Source organism: Thermobia domestica, chromosome 11 (assembly GCF_964235325.1).
Source record: "Thermobia domestica chromosome 11, izTheDome1.hap1.1, whole genome shotgun sequence".
Lineage (NCBI taxonomy): Eukaryota > Metazoa > Arthropoda > Insecta > Zygentoma > Lepismatidae > Thermobia > Thermobia domestica.
Window position 1 is genome coordinate 119,346,797 of NC_137464.1, and position 24,569 is coordinate 119,371,365.

The 24,569-nt window shown below is 34.0% G+C and overlaps 1 protein-coding gene across 2 annotated transcripts in view; it reads right to left on the reverse strand.

Moving 5' to 3' along the window:
• The window catches only part of LOC145664402 (cilia- and flagella-associated protein 36), a 117,812-nt gene that overhangs the window by 27,344 nt on the left and 65,899 nt on the right, over positions 1–24,569 (reverse strand). The window contains exons 3-4 of one of the 2 annotated variants that reach the window (XM_081731078.1): positions 21,408–21,521; positions 3,118–3,296 (exon numbers count right to left, since the gene is read on the reverse strand). In XM_081731078.1, the coding sequence (XP_081587204.1) occupies positions 3,118–3,296; positions 21,408–21,521 (293 nt within the window). Of the gene's footprint in view, positions 1–3,117; positions 3,312–21,407; positions 21,522–24,569 lie in introns of both variants that reach the window. The other variant, XM_081731077.1, reaches the window with a different exon arrangement.

Genomic DNA, 24,569 nt, shown 5'->3' on the forward strand with positions numbered 1-24,569 from the left:
ACTGCTAAATGAAATACATATATAGAAAGAGAACGGACGAACATTGTTTGGAAGTGGATTGCTGAATATCTATTCCGATATGATATCTTATTATAGGATGTCTTTGAAGCGAGATCCTCACCAAGTAACAGAGAGGGCAAACGAATAAAGTGGACTGCAATAGATAGATGTGAATCGGGAGTTAAGGCTGCAGTCACGAAACTTTGTCTTTAAGAAATTAACGAGTCTATTGTACAGGAGATACAGTAGTGAACTTGAGAAGTAGTACAGAAGTAGTATATGTGTCAATAAGGAGGTGTAGAAATTTTATGTGAAATTTCTTATTACGTTTATCATAGTAATCTGAAAGGACTACTAGTAGAGATCGTTACACAAAATATAATCCTTGTTGATTCAAATACGACAAGGTTTCGAAGTATAAATAACTTCTTTTCTTTCTTTCTTTCTTTCTGTCTGTCTTTTTCTCTTTAACCTTTCAATCGTTAGGCCCTCTGATAATTCTGACATTGATAAATATTCCGGATGATATTTTGAATGTTAAGGCGAGTAATAAATAAATAAATAAATAAAATAGATGATTAGTTGCATATACGTTTTAAATGTTCAAATCTTGAAATTTTCGCACTGAAATCAAACTAGTGAATAAAACTAGTGCTTTTTTGGAAACGTTATTACGATCAATATTCATTTCCTCTAACAATAAGTAAAATGACATATCAAATTTATAATAACGCAACAGAACTCAAAGGATAAAACAAGATTCTGCAAGAATTCATTTCTAGTAAGAAGAATAAATATTTTTAGTTTGATATTTGAAATTCATATTCTAAATGTCTTCATAAATTACCTTGCCCCAAACATTCCTCTTCATTTACAAATTAACTTGAAGATGTGGTACGAGTACATGACAGCTACGTCTACACGTTTCCAATTTGCTGGAAACTTTGCCTTGGTAATGCAGAAAGGGTGCTTATGATATTCCGTTTTAATGACACTTCTAATAATATAGAATCACAAGTGAGAGATTAAAACACCCAAGAACCATTAAAAGTATATTAAAAGCATACTATAATTGTATGTGTTGTTTGTTTAAGGAATTTCAAAACCCATTATGTCTCTTATTTCCTCGCATACTTATATTTCTACAATTCATTATGTAAGACTGCAAAGACAGTTCAGCTAAGAAGGATAATGTAATTTTTTATTTATTTACTTGGTTTTCAGGGAGAGCAGCTTCCCCGTGTTCTTTTCTGGGTAAGAATTTCACCTGTTTAAAGTATTAAGTCTGTTTATTTTGTTTGTATTTCAATGGGATTTTTGTTGAATACCAAAATATTAGAGGGAATGTTTACTTCCTTACAGCAATGCACACACCTCTTCTTGGAAGTATGAAACAGAGATATTGTGGAAAAACAGAACGACAACTGTATACAGGCATATATTAGTATATACAGGTTTATATCTTCGTAATAAAAAAAGCTACAAGTATTCTGGTACAAACCATTTGTTTCGTTGTAAGCTTTTTAAATACACATGAGAAACATAGGTTGCTCATGCCTATTATTAACATAGATATTTTAGTTCATTGAAGGACTATTTGCAAGTTTCTGCTATTCATTGACAAAGTGGTTCAAGACAGAGCGGTCCCTATTTCGATACCAACCAGGCAAGTTTGTAATCGACATTGTACCCGTGGATTTTCTTCGGATTTCCCTTTAATATTCTCAACATACTATCTCTTGCATATTCATTTATTTGGATTTATCTCTGTTAGACGTAAAACTAATTCTTCCATTTCAATAAAAGTATCGTTTATTTATATACACAATAGATTCACGATTATTCGGCCTAATGTCGCGGAAGGACATTAATAAAAAATCCGGGCAGACTGGAGTTCATAATTCTCACTTCATATTCCACCCATACCATTAGAAACCCTTTTATATACCTCTCCTATTTATATTCTTTAACAGCTTAGTACAGCCCAGTACTTTATAAATGTTTGTTATTTACTGTGCTACACATGTTGAAAATTTCTTACAAAAAAAGGGTAGTCCAGAAATAAAAATATTGAACACATGAGATAAATGTTATAACACCTAACTTCATTCCATAAAGCATAAAGTGGTGTACACTGTACATATATACAATATTGAAATAAACAATACATTCACATGAAACGTAGCCCTAATTGTTAATAAAGGACTAACATTTATTTGGTACTTATTTATAAATGATTACACAAATGTAAAAAACAAGTAATTCTACGGAAACAGTCGAAACTTAGATATTTTTGATTTTGGAAAAACAGTTCATGATAGATAACTGCTTCTCCTTGGCAAAATGGCGTTTTTAGGAGGGCGTTAGATATCAAGAATATCGCTAAAATATTCCTAATTTTATTATTATTATTATTATTATTATTATTATTATTATTATTATTATTATTATTATTATTATTATTATTATTATTATTATTATTATTATTATTGGAGGGGAGACTATACAGGATAGTCGAAAGTCTACTATATGCAACTTTCTGATAGATGGGTTGTGTTGGTTCAAGGAATAATTTACTCAGATTTATGTAAAGAAGAATGTTACTACGTTTTTTTAAATGTATAATGATATATAGGTATTTTAAAAGCTATATTTAAGTACTCAGAGACCTCAATAAATTGCTTTTAAAATCAAGCCCAAAATTTCTTCGCACTTTTTACATAACATCTAATACTGATTGATTTATTCTATTAAAAACAAACATAAAAATATATGTAATTAAAGAATAAAGTGACTTTTAGACACGAACATTATCTAAATAGTGGAAATAAGTACAGCTTAACACGTTCGCTGCTGAGAACGCCCTTCGGCATCCAGTACTGAATTTGGCATATGCGCCGGACACCTCTCGACGCTTGTCCCTGCAGCTGATTCACTTGCACTTGCAACTTGCACCAATACCTGCACTAGCGCTGGCGGGAAAGTGAATCAGCTGCAGGGACAAGCGCCGAGAGGCGTCCGGCTCATATGCCAAATTCTGTACTGGACGCCGATGGGCGTCCTCAGCAGCGAACGTGTTAAGCTTTAAAAGTTATGAATTTCATATTAGAAACTTACTTTACTACTTCTTCCATAACTTTACATTCGTCCTCTGACTGACTTTCGCAGTCAGGGAGAAACGACTCTGGATTGATGCCATACTGTTGCTGAAGCAATTCCAACGCTTGCAGTTGGATCTCAATGTTTTTCTGGATCATCATTCGTTTGAAGATCTCGTAGTCATTGGCTGCCCATACCTGCTCAAATAGAGTCTGGAGAGAAAGAGAAGGTAAAAAAACTATTACTCTAATGATGATATTTTGATCGAGTTATAAACACAAAAGGATTCTATCTACCTCTAAAAATGCATGTCTAAATTAAAGCGCTACAAACGTCACAGTTGTCATATAATCACATTAAGAGACAACAAATATTCACCAGAATTGAAAAAGAAAATGGTCAGCTTTTAACCATTAAAATGTATTTTACTTATAATAATAACTTAATGAACTTTCGGTAAAAATATTGTTCAATTAAATATTTCTTAAATGAAAATGTTATTATATAGGTCTACTTTTCATTCTAACTGGAATATAGCCTTTCTGCAATTAAGTTTTAAGAAAGCAAGACATGCCACCTTACGTTATATAAGATTTTAATACTCTTGAGTGCGTTTAGCGTATGTATAGAATGTCGGGAAGCATCTTCTGATTTTCAAATGGTTACATCTTATAATGTTAGGTAGATACTAGTAAAGAGGAATTTCAGTTCTTTAACTCTGTCATAGATGACGTTATTTATTTTTCTCTCGTGGCTAACTGGTTAGCGTACGCGCCTTTGGCGTAGGAGAACCTGGGTTTGATTTGAGGCGGGAGCTCATGTGGTTCGGATTCCACGCTAATCAGTAGGTCCCGTCTCATATAACCTCAGTGCTGAACGGGACGTTAAACTCAAAATCAACTCAAGTTTGTAATGTTTATTTGTTTCATGTTTTATATATTTATTTTTATTCTTTGTTTCAAATGATTATTCAACTACTATTGAGAAAGAAAGGGTTAAGATTGTTGCGAGATATAGGCCATCTGTTGTCCAGGTACTACGTTACTCGAGAGATCAAGATGGAAGAAATGCTTTTTAGGATGGAAAAATAATTAAAAATTGAAAACTGTCCCAGAAAGTTTGTGACAATCAGTTTGGTAGCAGACATCCAGAGAACTGATACCCTTTCTCTGGAAAATGTGGGAACATTGAATGATACGTTCAATCAAAATCCTAGGTTCTCAACAACGACAAGAGAAACTGCTTACATTCACCACGCTATATATTATTGTACTCCAGCGAAGAGTTACAGTACCGACCATGGAAGTCTCATTACGTCCAGCTATTATTTCCGGAAGATTATAACAGTTATGTGTAATTTTGAAAAAAAAAAATAATGCTTGAATGGAAGGAACAGTATATATATATATATATACGCAATATATGATCAAAAGTATCCGGCCACCTGGCTGAAAATGACTTACAAGTTCTTGGCGCTCTCCATCGGTACTGCTGGAATTCAATATGGTGTTGGCCCGCCCTTAGCCTTGATGACAACTTCCACTCTCGCAGGCATACTTTCAATCAGGTGCTGGAAGGTTTCTTGGGAAATGACAGCCCATTCTTCACGGAGTGTTGAACTGAGGAGAGGTATCCATGTAGGTCGGTGAAGCCTGGCACGAAGTCAGCGTTCCAAAACATCTCAAAGGTGTTCTATAGGATTCAAGTCAGGACTGTGCAGACCAGTCCATTACAGGGATGGTATGGTCGTGTAACCACTCCGCCACAGGCGTGCAGTATGAACAGGTGCTCGATCGTGTTGAAAGATGCAATCTCCATCCCCGAATTGCTCTTTAACAGTGGGAAGCAAGAAGGTGCTTAAAACATCAATGTAGGCCTGCGCTGTGAGAGTGCCACGCAAAACAACAAGGGGTGCAAGCTCCCTCCAAGGAAAACACGACCATACCATAACACCACTACCTCCGAATTTTAGTGTTGGCACTACACACGCTGACAGATGACGTTCAGCGGGCATTTGCCATTAGAGATGCAAGGGCTCGAAAAAAAAACGGCTTTTTTGGAAAAAAAACTCGGTTTTTTCTGCTTCGCTTTTTTGCTTGAGAAGTTTTGGGCTTTTTTGAAAATTCTGCTTTAAATTGATAAATCAGATTTTGTTTCGCTTCTCTATAACACAAAAAGTCATTTAATTAGTGGTTGATGCCGATAATAATATAAAACCTCGAAAATAAACCATGAATTTCGAAAAGATATTCCAAACAGTTTTACTTCTCAACATATTTACATTATGAATTCCAAAGGATTAACCAATGTATATAATAAGACTTTTTTTTAACCTCCTACATACAAAAGTAAGCAGGGTTGGCAAGAGCCATGGTTGTTTTTGAAAATGCCAAAAACCCGTTTTTTGGGGGGAGTTTAAACTAGGCTTTTTTGGTTTAAACCAGGTTTTTTGGGTTTAGATATTTTGCTTTATGTATTTATATTACATATTGACAGAAATAAGTTTGTTTCGCCTTGGTGTTATTATGCAACAACGGGGTTATGCTGGAAGAGGTCACATAAGCTTAAAGAAGTCTGGTCAGTAAATATCTTAAATTGAGAAACTCCCGCCCTAGCCATCGGGAAAATCCCGTCATTACTCTAAATGTAAAACAATAACGGAAAAAATCCTGTTATTGCTTTGCATGTAAAATTTAAAGGTCAACGTATCATAATCAGTACGCTAAAGCTGAGGTATTAAATTACAAATTTAGTGCGTACATATCATTGAAAATACAATCCAAGCAAATGTTGGAAGCTACGTAGGCAATCGATAAATTTTGTCAATTTATATCAGTATATTTAAGCAACCTTGGCTTCTTTATAAAACAACAGGCATTCAGGCATGCAGAAATATACAATTTAGTTTCGTTTCGTATGTTCAGGCTTAACATCCTTACGTAATACCGAGGCTATCAAGGAGAAGACTTTCGCTTAAAGTGACATCCGAACCGCTACTTTGTTTACGCATGAAAGAAGGGTTGTGGTTCGACCGAGAATTGAACATGGGACACCTTGATTAAAAGGTGAAAAGGAAATAAAACTAATGCAGATGGTTTGATGTATGGAAACGTCACCATGAAGTTCACACGATTCGCATTTTTCGTACCTTTTATTTGTTTTACGGTTTAAACCAGTTGTTTATTTAAAAAAAAGAAGAAAAAACAGCTGGTGTAAAGCAGCCAACCCTAAAATTAAATACTTCTTTTAAAAAAATACTCAAATAAGTAGCAAAATTCTATGTAGTATTTTTACTTCAAAATATTCCATACCCTCTTTTCGGAACAAAATGAAATTAAAATAAAACATAAGGAAAATACTTAGATTTATATGATACACTTAAAGGCTGCACACCTAGAGCTTTTGGTTTTGTATATTCTTGAAATTCTACAGTTTTATATAAGCACCATCACGGTTTATTCAGTTCTCAAGTTTTCTGTATTTTTAACAAGAGGGATTGAACATGAAGGGTGTGAGATAAGAACATAGTAACCCATAATTTTACTATTTTAAGAAATTAGAAATTTTCTGCTGCACAATCCATTTTGAAAGTCGGAAAGCTGATTTTTCACATAAGTCTATACATGAGGGATTAAACGAAGCGATATGCGTTGCTGCCTATCTGATGCTGCGTAACTCAGCAATTGAAAATTTGTTAGTTACCATGTTCTTGGCTCACACCCTTCATATCATTATGGAACTCTCCCCACCCCACCAACACACACAAAAAAAGGACTACGGAATATATTTAAGTTAAGATAAATACAACTGCACAACAAACATGATTGACTGGAGCTTTTGCGCTTCTATCGAGAAGTCCGGAATTCAACTCAGCATTCGACCATTCTGACAAAACTTTTCTTCATTCCATCTATGAAGTAGAAATAGTGCGTGTACTGTGAGTTGGCTGACTTCATTTCTTATTGTTTTTAAATCGTTATTATTACTAATAACCAGCAGTGACGGTTTTGCGAGGGTTAGGGGGGGGCGGTCTTTCGGACTGAAGCCTGTTCCCCAAAATTACAGAATGTCTAAAACAAACGAAATATCTACTAGTTATGCCTTTACTCATTAACTTTAAGCTGCCGTCAAATAAAAATTACGAATGTTTAGAAAAACTAAACATTAGTAAGAAAAAAACCCTCCCAAAATACTTTTCTAAATCCGCTACTGATTCTCAGTATAAAATGATCTTCAAGGTTGTATCCGGAAGATTATCGCTAAATATATAAACGAAACGAAATACAGTATTAGTTATGCCTGTACTCATAAACTTCAAGCTCCTCCCAAATAAAATTAGGAGATTTTAGAAAATGAAACAATCAGAGAAACCCGTCCCAAAGTACGTTTCTAAATCCGCTACTGATTATTTGTATAAATTAGTATTCAAGGTTGTATCCGGAAAATTATTGCTAAATCGTTGCACAGCTACAGTATAACAGAAATGTGGAAGTACGGTTAGATGGATATATTGAAAAACGTACGCTTTGACGGATATATAGAAAAACGTAAGTTTAACTTCTGCGTTAGAAGCTAGAGTACTAAGCTCTTAGAAATGAAACAGACGACAAACTGAAATGATATCGAGAAGAAAAAATATTTATCAATAACTCAAAAGTTAAAATAAAGTTAAATAGCCTCTAAAATTGCCCTCAAATACTACATTCTTCATGTTAGCTTTAATTCGTGAAACATGTGCTCCATCCATCTTGATGGTGAATTTTAGAGCGAAATATGGCATTTAGGTCATGGAATTCTTATCTAAGTATAGAATATACTATAAGAAAGCTATTTAGATAGAAAAATCATGAAAATGAAAAAAGCCAAAATTTCCAAAATTCTCGTTTTTTCCCCAAAAAGCCGGCTTTTTATGTGAAAAAAACCATCGATTCAAAAAAGCCGACTTTTTTGCATCTCTATTCACCATACCCACACCCTGCCATCGGATCGCCACATTGTGTACCGTGATTCGTCACTCCACACAACGTTTTTTCACTGTTCAATCATCCATGTTTATGCTCCTTACACCAAGCGAAGCGTCGTTTGGCATTTGTCTGCGTGATGTGGCTTATGAGCAGCCGCTCGACCATGAAATCCAAGTTTTCTCACCTCACGCCTAACTGTCATAGTATTTGGAGTGGATCCTGATGCAGTTTAGAATTCCTGTGTGATGGTCTGGATAGATGTCTGCCTGTTACACTTTACGACCCTCTTCAACTGTCGGTAGTCTCTGTCAGTCAACAGACGAGGCCGGCCTGTACGCTTTTGTGCTGTACGTGTCCCTTCACGTTTCCACTTCACTATCACATCAGACACAGTGGACCTAGGGATGTTTAGGAGTGTGGAAATCTCGAGTACAGACTTCTGACACAAGTGACACCCAATCACCTGACCACGTTCGAAGTCCGTGAGTTCCGCGGAGCGCCCCATTCTGCTTTCTTACAATGTCTAATGACTACTGAGGTCGTTGATAATGAGTACCTGGCAGTAGGTGGCAGCACAATGCACCTAATATGAAAAACGTATGTTTTTGGGGATGTCTGGATACTTTTGATCACATAGTATATATATATATATATATATATATATATATATATATATATATATATATATATATATATATATATATATATATATATATATATATCCGTCTGGCTATGTGTTTCCTGCAGGGAGGTTCGGTTCGCTAACTGCATGACACATACTTGGGGAGATAAAATCGCCTAGAGACAGCTCAAAGGATACACAATAATTCATAAGTGACAGTTCAAGTAAGAAATTGCTTATCATATTTCTGAATCTTATCTGCTGCGAGTGACCTGTGTGAACCAGAGCTCACACTGTGATTACTTTTAATAAGAGTGTACAGCAGAAGAAATCTGTCGGAGTAAACTCAATCTCCTAATAACAAGATACATGCAATCATATTCAATTTTCTCAGGAAATCGTAGAAAATGCTTCTATTTATTCAGAGAAAAGTGTTGAAAGATCTGGGTCCACCACATCAAGATGTAACATTATGAGAAGTAATGGTATATTATTAAAAACATGAGAGATAAAATATAGGGTTCTGTTTCTGCTCACCCTGTACAACTAAAAAGATATATTCATAATATGCGCATATACAGCAAATACATTCTTTCTTCGATCTTTCGTCAAATAATTAGAATATGCACTTAATACCATCTTAATTAATGGCCATGCGTACACTACAGTGTTCAATTAGGCATTTTCCTTATGCAAGCATAACCAAATATAAATTAATGGATAATGTGCTTTATTGTTAAAAACTAATTATACATGTATGCTGAAAAAGCAAGCTGCAAAAATCAAGTGCTGCTTACAAACTATTAATACATATCTTATATTTTCATGTACACGTCTTTTGCAGTTACATGACATTCTAAAACATAGACTTTTATACTTGAATTGGTACTTGAATAAAATAAGTATATGCATGTATTTCTATAGCTTTCTTTACATTTCGGTCTAAGAATAACAAACTTTGTACTGTGTGTTATGTTTAGCTTAAAATTTCAAAAAGGAGACTAACATAACATGAATATACAAAAGATAGATTGCTACATAAAAAAAAAAGAGATTAACGAAGATTCTAATTAAATAAATTCGGGGCAACGAAAATACACTATTTTTTTCTATTCTATCACAATGAGACTCAGCTGTGTCTTAGATAAACCTCGACGTAATTATTTTCTTGTACTTATTACTTCATAAACTAAAAATCAATTAAAAAGTAAATAAGTGAAGTTACTTGAAATATCCTTAAGTTATTCTTAGCTTTTAGGCTTGAATTATTTTACAGGAAAAACAAGTTATCGCAAATCCAAGCCAAGAGATTATTCTCTTTTAATATGTAATATAATGAATTAATAACATTACTATTGCGCAGTCGTCTCAGTAATATGATAATTTTATGGGTCATTCCATTTAAATTCAACACCAGCAAAATATGTACTCTAACGTAGTATAAAACGTAAATATCGATTAAAATATAAGTGTAATAGGATATCTTTCAAATTAGTTGGCTACATTGTTGTTAGTGTAAAGTGTACTAACACAATGAAGTTCTTTGCTATATTTATTAATATACTTAAAAGTTTTAATGTGGTTCTCCTTGATTTGATTAAAACTAATATATTAATATTATATGAAACCTGCTATGAAGAAATCAGTTTGTTTACATACAAACATGTTTTAACAAAAGAAACACTGACCAAAGCTTAAAACTTTACTTTATTTTAAATTATAATTTACAAACAGTTACAAATTATAATTTAAAATAAAGTAAAGTTTTAAGCTTTGGTCAGTGTCTCTTTTGTTAAAACAATTAATCCAAAGCCATGAATAGTCTTACAAACATGTTCGTACGATGATGTTTCAAATAATTATTTAGTACAGTAATTATGTAATTGTTTTGTGTGTAGAGAAAATTAATCTTTCAGCAAGAAAAATCTTTTACTAAGCTTTTAAATTTTTAGCAAACGTAACATTATAATTTTCCTAAGATATCTGAGATGTTATTAAAAGCAAGGTCGTACTGCTAAAGAAATATTGGGGATCAGAACCGTTAGCATCTCTCAAGTTTACACAAGATTAAATGTGATAAGTCTATAGTGAGCATTCTCGCTTTTTTAAAACATTATCACCCCGCTATTTTTTTCTGCATGCACACTGTGTATGAGCTTGATGATATAGAAATACTAAAGCAGCGATAACTGATCATTTCCTATCGTCGAACCCTATTTACGATGCGTCTCAGCATTCTAAAATGTTCCACGAGCCAAATCTTTTTATTTGGTTTCAATTTAAAACACTGTTTTTACATATTTTCACAAAATTGCATATACTGTACTCACACACGTTACCATATTATTGCAATAAATGATACATTTTACTCGATCAAGCAAGATTTTAACTCAGCGCTCTTCATGTTGTAGGGTATAATCCAGTACTCTCTTCTCTTCTCCCCGGAAAGCAAAATTTCAAAGCCACACGAATTGTAAATCGAATAAACTCAGCGTGGAGCGCAAACAATCATCGTTCCTTTAGATGATACGCAGTGTTCTCTCTCTGCAACAACCCATTAGGAATATTGAAAGATAAACAAAATACCATAAATTTGATATAGTGATGGTAATTTGATAGAATACTTACTGAACTGTCAGGTAGAAAAGTCAGAGACATGCAGTAATTTAATACTACTAACATTATCACCACAGAAAATCCTTCATGCTTCTACTAATAATAACAGTAATAATTGCTGATTGCGATATTATCCCTATTTAAGTTTAGAAATAAGCCAACGACATGTATAAGTATAGTCCACTTTAGAAAAATAATGACGTCTATATTACAGTAAAATTATAAGTAAGATTAAGCATTAAGATCAGTTTCAAATAATATCAATAAATTGAAGTACCTGCTAAACAAGAAGTTCTTAAAACAATTAAATTAACTTGCTTGATATTTTTTCAGAGTACTTGACTAATAAACAATATATCTTATGTGTGACCAATCATTTCAATATTTATAAAACCTTTTAATATATCTAGTATTTATTCTTTTATTTGTAGCATATCTAAGAAGAGTTACATCTTATATTTATAAACTGGGTACGTATATCGTCTTTCTAATGTGAAAGGAATTACGGGACACGGTGACTTACAAGGAACCCTAGGTATGTATCAGAGCCCGATTTTTATGAAACTTTGTATATAAATAGAGTACCTCGTGAAACACGCACAGCCAAAATTGTAGCTGCAGAGTCCAAGACGTTGGAACACTAGGGCCCGAGAAAGATCAAATGTGGAACGTCAGTACATTACGGACATGGTGAGAAAATGCAAGTTTTTCTTTAAAACACGTCATTGTAACCACACGAAATGAGCATACATGGATACGAGATGGTAGATATGATCTGTTAAAAGTGATGAAAAGAATATCCGCCTTCTTGAAAGAGGCCATGTTGAAACTGATGCGATTGCTGTAAATGAGAAGAGGGTCATGCGATGCATCAATTTGAACGTAAATAAACGCAAAAACCCGTTGGTGAAGTCTGTTGTGGGATTACATTGTTTCTGTGCTTCTGGTAGAGTGGTTTATGTACACAATGAGCAAAGGTATCTCATGACACTCGAACAGATGGAGGGTACGGAGTAGGGATGGCCACAAAGTTCCGGTTCCGACAGAACCGGTTCCGCGAGGAACCGGTTCTCTGAGATCAGGTTTTCAGAACCGGTTTTGGAACCGGTTCCGGACCTGGATCCGAAAACCCGGTTCCAGAACCGGATCTTAGGAACCGGTTCCAGACCTGGATCCGAAAACCCGGTTCCAGAACCGGATCTTAGGAACCGGTTCCAGACCAGGATCCGAAAACCCGGTTCCAGAACCGGATCTTAAGAACCGATTCCAGAGCTGGATCTGAAAACCCGGTTCCAGAACCGGATCTTAGGAACCGGTTCCAGATCTGGATCTGAAAACCCGGTTCTAGAACCGGATCTTAGGAACCGGTTCCAGACCTGGATCCGAAAGCCCCCAAAGACCCGTAAAGGAGGCACAAAGTTCACCTTCAAAAATAATGCAAAGAGGACCATGCGCTTGTGCCTTCCCCGCCCAGACCCGCTTGTGCTCCCAGAAAAAAAATTTGGTCCACCAGTGGGTGTTTAGCCAAATGAGTTGGCTAGTTTGCCTGTTTAGCCAATGAGTTTGCCACTTATCCAGTTTATTTAGCCAAATGAGACAAGCTGCCGCCGCCTGGGCGCCTGCCTGTCGCTTCCACCATTTCATCTAGCATACTGTTCACAGCTTGCCAGCAGCTCGGGTTTAGCGTAGGGATGGTCACAAAGTTTCGGTTCCAGCGGAACCGGTTCCGCGAGGAACCGGTTCTGTTTTCAGAACCGGTTCCAGACTTGGATCCGAAGAACCGGTTCTAGACCTGGATCCGAAGAACCGGTTCCAGACCTGGATCCGAAGAACCGGTTCCAGACCTGGATCCGAAGAACCGGTTCCAGACCTGGATCCGAAGAACCGGTTCCAGACCTGGATCCGAAAAACCGGTTCCGGAACCGGATCTTCTAGAACCGGATCCGTTCAGACCCGAAAACCGGTTCCACCAGGAACCGGTTTTGGCCATCCCTAGTACGGAGCGCTATGAGTGAACTGATAAGCGTTCTGATTTCTGTTCGAATTAATGGAAATATAATAAACAGTTACAAATTAATGCTAACCATGGCCTTATTATGAAGAACTCGTTGTGTCAGCACATCCACACCAATTATATGTTGACTCTGACACAAATCATGTAGTGCTAAAATTATATTTCGCTCTGGTTTTCTAGTTGCACTGATCCCACTCATAGCGCACCATAACCTGCATCTGCTCGAGTGTCATGAGATACACTTTGCTCACCTTGTACCTAAACCAGTCTGCCAGAAGCACAGAAATAATGTAATCCCACAACAAACTTCACCAACTGTTTTTTGTGTATATTTATGTTCAAATTGATGCATCGCATGACCCTCTTCTCATTTATACCAATCGCACCAGTTTCAACATAGCCTCTTTCAAGATGGCGGATATTCTTTTCATCACTTTTAACAGATCACATCTACCATCTCGTATCCATGTATGCTCGTTTCGTGTGGTTACAATGACGAGTTTTAAAGAAAAACTTGCATTTTCTCACCATGTCCGTAATGTACTGACGTTCCACATTTGATCTTTCTCGAGCCCTAGTGTTCCAACGTCTTGGACTCTGCAGCTACAATTTTGGCTGTGTGTGTTTCTCGAGGTACTCTATTTATATACAAAGTTTCATAAAAATCGGGCTCTGATAGATACCTAGGGTTCCTTGTTAGTGAACAGCGCTCTATGTAGTGACGAAATTTCATGATTCGACTTCGCACCATTTAATTTCAAGCTGGGTGACATTATACTGGCGAATTCTTTCGGCGTTTTCCCGTTACTTCATTTTTTATTATTATTTCACGAAGTATTTCATTATCATTAACTTCCATGCATTGACTGTGTGAGTGCTCCGTGTCTCAAGCATCCATTGGATCTTTGCATTGGAATTACCCTTGCCGCGATTTGCTTTAAAAAAACAAAAGGACGGCTATAATGCATACGGCTCACTAGCCAATTTGATATTGAACTACTTAACATCTAGACAAATATTTTCCGGAACGTCGTTTTGTTCCTTTCCGATCCAACTAAACCAATAATCCCGTGAAGAAAAAGATGGGTTATCAAATGTGAGCTTAAGCAATGAATGTAATATACTCAATTGCAAGATGCAATCTTAAAAGTGTTATCACAATTAATCGAACTCTGTGCGTTATTATCAGTATTATTTTGATATTTACATACTGATCATTAAATACGCATTCTCGACTTTAATATTCTCCCATCTCTTTCCTTTCACCAATATTGCTAAACGCATTTGTAACAGAAAAACAAAACAAAACAAAATAAAATCTCTATGTCCAGTTTGAGTTTTGTTATTCGTAGTTTAGGTAAGCTTAGTTAAAGAAAAATCTGATACCTTTGTAGTTTAAAAATAATTTCGCAGTTCATTTTATTTTAATATCCTGTGCCCCCTTGATGGTGTCTTACGCCTCTCAAGGAGAGCCCTCAAATCAAGAACCACTTATCTATTGTATCTCTTAAACAAATAGAATGTGCGGCTTTGAGATTTATCCTGCTACTACCGAACCGTGAGCACCTATTGAAGACATTAAATATCGACGCTCTCTACTTACAGTTGCAGATTATAGCTAAGTGAGATTAAGATTTCTTTTTGTTTCCTAAATCTTTCGTTGCAGCAGTGCATGAATTAACTTCTTTTACACCTAAATCGAACTTTAGATATTCCTAGTTAATAATTTGTTTATTAACACTTATTTATTTGCTCAGTGAAGAAGTATCGGTAGTTGTTTTACATCTGTTAACGAAGTCGAAAAACATTTTTTGTTTTGTTGAGATATTAGTCAGTATAAAATTAAATAATCAATGCAGTGAAATGTTTATAAAATACGTTAAAATATCTGTGATAATTAAAAATGATAAAAGTTCTCTGCCAGCTTTCTTGGGGGCTCATACTGTTTTATACAGAGAAAATGTTTTCTTTATTTGATCTTTGCATCGTCTTATTTTACTTATACACATTTTCTTGTTTGTTTCTTGATTGAACCATGTGAGTCCTTTAGTTATAACGTTACTAGTTGACAAGATTTTAAAATGATTTAGAGAAGTAGTGGTGAGATGACGACTGAGGTTATCGTGCTGCAACAACTAAGGGTTGAGCCCATTGCTAAGGTTAAACAGATTCCTGACAAGTCAGAAACAGGCAAATGATTTTCAGGGGAAACGGGGAAAAAGAAACAACAACGTAGGTAAGATTTCTTTCTACAGTTAATGGGGGATGTTTCTTTGAAAGATAGTGGTACTAAATTTAACACGTAGTTTGCTTAACATGGCCAACCTCTTTTACAAGTTAAATCTTTTCCTTAGACACCCTATGTCCTTCTGAGTAAATAATTTCTCTTCTTTAAAGCAGAAGACCTGAATTCAATTTCGATGTAAAGTAGGTCACATCTGAAGTTAATTAGCAGGTAAACTGACTATAACTTATGTAGAATTTATATCGGAAATAAATATTTAAATTTACATAATCCTATTTAAGAAAAACAAACGTCTCAGTGCGTCTCACTAATTTGTAATAAAAAATAATCGCACTAATAAAATGTAGCTAGTGTGTAGGCAATTTGAGATTTAAAACTATTGTGAGGATTTAATTGCACACTGAGTAATTCTATGGCCTGTGGAACCCTAAGGTTCAATGCCGCATTCGCGCTCTCCATTGACTTCTATCCTTGGCCAAGTGGATCCAGTTTGTACTTTGTATTCCTATTTCTGCAAGATCCATCTTAATATTGTCCTCCCATCTGCACCTAGGTCTTCCTAATGGTCGTTTTCCGATTTGTCTTCCAGTTAAGACTTTAAAGCGTTCCTACTTTCTTCCATTACTATTAAACTAAAAACTGAATGATTTTAATTTAATTATTTCAAAATGGATAATGTTAATGCTGGCTATAAACATTCTTTGCAGTTTATTTTTAGGACAAAGGCTGTAACCATATTTAAATTTGTGCATTAATATTTGTAACGTCATGTTGGTTTGTGGACAAAATAAATAAGTAATTAAAATTAAATAATTATAATATAAGACAAAATAAATAAAAAAATAAGTTAAACATATTTGTTAAATGTATACAATTAGAACTTTTAATTAGACACGACTTTAACTTCAGTGTACAACCGGGCGAAGGCTCGGATGCAACAAGTAGTCAAATAATAATATATTTTCTTTCAAACCCACCATTTTATCTCAATAACTATAGCTTCTGCTGTAATTCTTCACCATTAGATATAGACACAGGGTTATTGTGGGAGCTGTATCTCCAAAGTCAAACTTGAAATTTTACCTGATTGTTTCAATAGAAGGTTACGTAAAATGTCATTGACTGGTCGTATGGATGTTAAGAAGTATTTGCTCACTTGAACATTTTTTTCTTCAAGAACGAAGTAAAATGTCTTACAGAAACAGGATATGTGTCATTTAATAATGTCTATGTGTGAGAAACAACATGTCGAAATTCTTTTGTGTTCAAATTATGCTTACTCTTTAAAGCACCAATTGGCAGATTTCCAGAAGTTATTAACTAAGAAATAAAAAAAGAAAGCTAATTCAAAATTCTGTTTAGGAACTAGAATCTAATTAAAAATATAATATAAAACATTTGCAATTACTAATTACTAAGAACTCGAAACAATTTTCTATTAGCACCAAGTGTTCTTATTGTAAAATATTGTTAGGCTGGTATAGATAAAATTCTACTTGAAACAACTGTACGTGACAACTTACAAGTGATGACGTCAAAAGTTGATGAGAATTTAACTTTTTGTAAAAGATGTAGCATATTTATTTATTTTATTTTAAGTGGCCATGCAGTAATGAAGAGATTAAATGCTGCAACAAGACAGACTATAAACCTATAAACAGATATTATTGAGATTCATGCATTACTACCTTATATGTTAAAAATACTATACCTAATTGATTCATTGTCTTTCCAAATCATCAATTTGATCTTGGAAGAAAGATGCATGAAATAAAAGTAAGGACATTTATATTGAAGCTTATAGTAGACTTAGACCCAATTTGGTGGTTTGAAGAATGTGAGAAGTAGGATGACCTGCATTACATTACATAACTGTATTCACTTACAACAAAACTAAACTAACTGTTTACCCTCCTTTAACCATTTTACTCAAGCACTATATCATCCAATTTTCATTAACATATTAACACACATTATACTGAAAGTATACTTAGAAGGATAAAAAGTTCCCAATGAATGTGATTCGAAAGGATGTTACATTTACAGGTACATCCTCAATAACAGAGAAATAAGTTTGGTTAAAGTATTGATACTCTTAACGTTTTAGTTATTCTACATGATTAATCACAGACCATCAATAGGTATTTGTTGAGTATATAATATCGATATTGAAAACAATTGTATTTTAAATATTTTATAAATAGAAGTAGTTATATTAATTCCTAATTTTGGTTTTCAATAGGTTTATAATAATTTAAACCACTGACCAGAAAATTTAGCTATACTTAAAATACTGTTCGAGATTAAATGATCTTAGTTTATACAATGGAATAAAAGTCGTTCTCTGGTGTTCCGTTATAAAATCTATTTTGGTGTGTTCATTTTCATGAAAACACTTCAATTCCATTCTCACACATGGGTTTACGATCGAATACACATGAATACGACCGTTATTTTAATGTCAGTTATGTACTACTTTCAACCCAAACCTATAACGTCGTCCATAAATTGTTTCTTTAGTGATTCTTAACTTATACTTCACGTTTTCTCCAAAAATAATTATCATAAATAACTCTCAATTGAGCTTTTAACCATTGTTGAAACATTCTAAATTTCTATAAGGGTTTAACTGGCTTCTATCAATAACTATCTAAGGTAAAACACATACTACACTTAAAAATAACTTGAAATAATATTTATTACTAAGTTAAATCATACTTTAAACTTGCAATTGAATCGTTAGTTTTAAGAAGGAAATGAAGACCAAAAATGGCAAAATAACCACCAAGCTAGCTTGCACATTAATAATATGGCTGTTAAGATCCAGCACAAACTTGATGGTTATTAGATGAAAACCCTACTCTTTACACAATTTTATATTCGATTTCTCAATATTTTGGTTTTGGACTTATTCCTTCTCTAAACCAGACGATTCAATGCAAGACGCGACAAATGTATAAAACTATATTAAATGTAGTAACATTTCTCTGTGAACAAGTAAAATCAAATAAATATTTATACAGGGTGTCCAATATACAATGCAACTCGGAGTTTGGGATAGTAGAACTTTTGAACCTGAAGTGATACACGAATAATGGTTATACCAAAATGAAGCCTTGTTTATGCACATATTTTTAAACTAGAAAGCAACTATTGAATTACACTAGGAACCACACAGTGTTGCCAGATGTAACCGAAGGTGTAAATCAATTTTTCGCAAAACGTAAATTGACTCATAACTCATACGTATGGATGTTCTCTCGTTAATTTTCAGTTCGTTTAGTTCGAGTGGCTTGGAAACTATGGAGCAGAAAAAAAAAGAAATTTTCATTTCCACCGATAACTATAGTACTCACGCCGAGTCGTGAAGCTTGGGCTCTAAACCAACCATTGCTTGAGCTCTGATACAATCGGAAAACTTCGGTACAATTCGTGGAGCCGCTTCCCGAGCGTACACTTGGGGAAACGTCAAATAGCTGAAATTCGCCAACAATGTTGCCAAATTTTGAAGACAGTGTAAAAGAGTATTAAAATAAACATTTAAAAATTACCAATAATAACACTGCACAACAATAACCACAGTAACAATTATTCTAAAACGGTAACAAAAACACGAATAGTAACAGTGAGAATATAATGCAACAAAAAGACAATTAACAAAACGGAACTTGGCGCCAATCCGACAACACTGTACTCTCGGAAGATGTTTTCCGTGTAGCGCGAGAGACGACACTGACAAAGTGTGATGGGTGGGGGTTGACGACCGGAACACACCCTCGCGCTCTATTGGGTGGTAAAATCGGTAGATCTAGGTCAAGCATCACGACTCGGCGCGAATACTATAATCGGATGAGACCTCTGTAAGGGAGAACTAGGGAAATCGTAGAATTTCATAAATAAACACTCTGAATTGGCAACTTTGCTGATGTTTCAGTGCATCAAAAGGTGTGTTAAGGATCTGTCTACATTATGCAATTCCTGAAAACAATGAAAAACAAACTTTGAAATTATAATGATAAAACGTTTACTTACATGCACCCGGCAACACTGCTACTATCAGAAATGAGTTACCAGCGGATGCTGCGAGTGTCCCCTGTTTTGATTTAAACACTGGTTCACACGTTTCACCAGGTTGGCAGTAACTTTACGAAGATTAGAAGTGTTAATGTTCTCAATGGCACTGCGAATGTTCGTTTCCAGATCTTGAACAGTTCGAGAATTGTTCTTGTATACCTCTTGCTTTAAATAGTCCCATAGAAATGAATAGTAGTGTTGTTGGGTGCATGTAAGTAAAAACTTTATCATGATAATTTCAAAGTTTGTTTTTCATTGTTTTCAGGAATTGCATAATGTAGACAGATCCTTAGCACACCTTTTGATACACTGAAACATCAGCAGGGCTACCAATTCAGAGTGTTAATTTATGAAAACTACGATTTCCCTAGTTACCCGTTACAGAGGCCTCATCCGATTAGTTATTGGTGGAAATGAAAAAAAAAAATCTTTCTTCTGCTCCACAGTTTCCAAGCTACTCCAACTAAACAAACTGAAAATTAACGAGAGAGCATCCATAAGTATGAGTTATTAGTCAATTTACATGTTTAAAAAAATAAATAAATAAAAATAAAAAATAAAAGATTTACACCTTCGGTTATATCTGGCAACACTGTGTGGTTCTTAGTGTACTTCAATCGTTGCTTCTTAGTTTAAAAATATATGCATGAACAAGCCTTCATTTTTATATAATCATTATTTATGTATCATTTCAGGTTAAAAAGCTTTGCTATCCCAAACTCCGGGTTGCATTGTATATTGGACACCCTGTATATATTTGTAAAGTTGTTGCCAGAAACTTGTTTGCGTGCAGGATATATTTCTTTTTTGGAATAACAATATTCTATAATAATTTCAATACCATAAATCAGCCATGAACTTTCGAGTACAACAGTAGTTTGAGGAACGTATTGTTTGGCGTAATTAAAGTAATAGCAACTATTTATATTTTAATTTATTATTATAATTTTCAAATAATGCTGACCATAAATTCAATTCACATTTTCTCGAAGTATACATTCGAAAATGTAGTTTGGGCCTTCTTAATAGTATTGTACATTCTGCGAACAACAATGCACTTAGGTCCTACCCACGGAAGGATCTAAAGTGTATATCATCAATAAAATTAAATTAAAATTTATGAACGAATGCATAGGGTTGCTTTATTTATTTGATATGGATATGGGCGTTTGGCAATCCGGGTCAGTGGAGTTCAGATTATACTATGTATACGAATAGTGGGAATTATACTGTATATAAAATTTTGTTCTCCAAGAAGGAATAGCGATTAACTAAGTTTTAAATGTCACAAATTTTAGAACGACATAATTATTGAAAGTAAATGTTAGTGATAATTGATTCCTACAGAATACTGACGTGGACTACTGTATTAATTATGTTAATATAAATAAGTACAAATTTCCTTTTTTTTAAGGATACAGAATATATGTCCAATATTTTTATATTTTAATAAATTGAGTATTACAATCTCAGTTAGGAGTTTGAGGCTGAGGTCTCTGAGTAACTGTATAATGAGGCCCAAATCTTAAAGTTGTTCTGTATTGTGAGTGCTGCAAGAAAACAGTGATTAAAATGGTGCAATTCAAAACAAAGATCACTTAACACTCAATCACATGACTCTTAATATCAAAACTCAATGTATGTAGTGCACTCATCTTCATTCTTTTGCTTAAATTAACTCACAACACACATGGTATTTGGTTGCATCAGGCAAATAACGTGTGAAAACACACAAATGATAAAGAACCCTATGTATTATAATTGATATTTAACCTGATGAAACTGGGATTCTATTTCTTCTGAGCTTTTCGACTTGCTACAAGCTTCTTCAAACTGGTCCGAGGTTATACCTATGTCTTCCATATAACTCCCAAGCATAAAATCCACCTGAAACATAAGAAATAATGCATTCATAATTAGTTCTATTTAATGAGGAAAAGTGGAAATTAACATTTTTCTGTAGCCTATTGAAAAGAAAAAACATTTACAATCAGAGTACGAAATCAAAACAGTTGATGTAAAGATGAGACAAAGTGGTAAAGAAAAAAAAAAAAACTCTTCTCACTGGAATATTATTCCATGATTTGAATATCCATAATTATTAAACTAAGAAAGATTAGGGATACTGTTAACCACTATTTCACCCATTAATTAGGCCTACATGTGAAATACGTTCATGTTAATTAGCCCTATATTTATTTGAATTACTGTAATTACTTTGCAAGCCTCGGATAATTGTGTCATTTTATTCAGCCCCCTCAGTAAATTTTTAGTGATGTGAAATTTTCTTCGAAAAGTAAGTCAAATAACGTGTTCTAATTTTGACCTCCTACTTTCAACAAATAAATGTAAAGACTTAAATAACTTCATGTCCCTGTATGACTTAATTTCCCATAATGACATTCAAAATAGTAATGGCTGAACCTTAGACCTAGTACTCTCAAATCTTAATGACGTTTCCGTAATAAAAGAGTGTTCACTTGTTACTAATGAAGATAGGCATCACCCAGCTTTACTTATCTCTTTCCCATTTCAACTCCTGCAGAAATCCAAGAAAGAAATTAAGGAACCCGGTTTTAATTTTTAGAAAGGTAGATTTCCAAAAGATGTACATAGAACTCTCTAAAGTAAACTGGTTTTACCTTTCGCAATCGGATGATGTAAATATAGCATTAAGAAACTTTTATCAAATAATTAACAGCATATTTTCTATATGTGTTTCACTTAAAAGACATATCAGCAGAAGTTATCCATGTTGGTTTACTTATAATATAATTAAGAATATAAAATCCAAGACATACCACCATAACAAGTGGAAAAAGGGATCAACAAATATACTTTATCATCGCGATCAATTTGAGAGACTGCGTAAAGAAAAAAATCTGACATAAAATTAGCCTACAAAACTTTTATTTTAAACTCAGAATGCTCTATCGAGAAAGACCGAAGCCAGATCTGGAGCTTTATTAAACGCAAAACACAGCATTTGTCATCAAACTTCCTTATATACAATGGTCATGATATCCAACATGTCAGTGAAGTAGCACAGGCACTTGCACATTATTTCCATTCAGTGTACAACAATGTACCCGCCACATACAATGTTGACTCTTTTCTCCCTAATCGAACCGAAATAGAAAATGCTATACGAGCGTTGAAACCAAAAGCATCTTGTGGTCCTGATAACATTCCCCCTTATGTTGTGAAAGGTTGCAGTGATATATTTAAATATCCACTTCGCACTATATTTAATATTTCCATTAGTACAAACACTTTCCCAGATAAATGGAAAGTTTAGTCTGTCCATTACCAAAATCTCGAAACAAGAGAGAAATAGAAAATTTTAGGTTAATTACTATTTATCGCCCTTTGCAAAAATTTTTGAAAGTATATTATATGCGCGAATTTTAAATCATGTAGAACCTGTTCTTTCAACTTATCAACACATCTTCTTACGTAATCGGTCTATTTCGACAAACTTATCAATTTTAACAAATTTTATAGTAACAGAATTAGGTAGAGGCGGTCAAGTAGATGTAGTTTATACTGATTTTAGCAAGGCATTTGACGTCATTGATCATGATGTCTTGCTACTGAAAGTAGCATCTCTGAATTTTTCCAAACAAGCAATGGAGTATCTTGTATCATACTTGCATAACCGAAAACAATATGTTTCATACAAAGGATTTGTTACTGAAAAAATTAATACTCTATCAGGAGTCCCTCAAGGATCTAATCTAGGTCCTCTGTTGTTTCTTCTTGTTATTAATGATATTCCTCTATGTATTAAAACTTCTCAAGTTCTTCTTTTTGCCGGCGATCTCAAATTATACTCCAAAGTAAGTTCAATTGATGACTGCGTGAAACTTCAACAAGATCTAGAGAGTATTCAAATGTGGTGTAATAAGAATAAATTATTCCTGAATGTTTCCAAATGTAAATCTGTATTTTTCACGAGGAAAGAAAATCAAATTAACTTTACGTATGCAATAGTGGCACTTCCTTGTCTACCCCAAATACTATCAAAGATCTAGGAGTTATATTTGATAGCAAATTAATCTTTACTCAACACATTGACGCGATAACGAGTAGTGCATATAGAAACCTAGGTTTAATTTATAGGGTAGGACAGGATTTCTACAAACAATCAACATTTATAAGGTAATATTTTTCATATGTGAGGTCAAAATTAGAATACTATTGTACTGTTTGAACACCAAATGTCACTAAATACACTGATGCAATAGAAAATATACAATTTAAATTCTTAAAAATGATTGCATACAAAAAAAAAAAAAAAACAGTTTCTACCCAAAGTATGTCCCCTATGAAGACTTGGTAAGGAATTTTAATTTTCAAACATTAGAAAAAAGGAGATGTGTTTTTGATTTGTTGTTCTTACATAAATTATTAAATGGTAAAATTAATTGTCCAGAATTAGTTTCAGAAGTATTATTACGTGTCCCAACAGGCAAGTCTAGAACAGCAAACGCTGGGACATTCTATTGTAGAAAAGCAAGAACAAAAATATTACATAAGTCTCCTCTGTGGAGAATGTGTGCTTCATATAATGAAATGGTTAGATTTCATGTAATAGATGTGTTTATTATGTCAGAGAACAAGTTCAAAAGAATTATCATGCAATAACTTATGTATAATTAGATAACGTATATTTGTGTACGTATATAATGTACGTATAATAGTGTATGTTAAATAATTCTGTATACGACACTATAACTGGGCATTAAGCCTGTTGTGTTGTCCTTATGAAATAAATAAATTAATTAATTAAATGAGGGAAATTCTTCCTCATCCTTCAGGATTTTACACTCTGTTTACAATTGTCTTTCGCAAATCTAATATGTTCCCATTCGGATTTGCAAGTGTGAGATGTCTTGGATTCAGAAACTAATAAGATGAGAAGAAGCACTAATT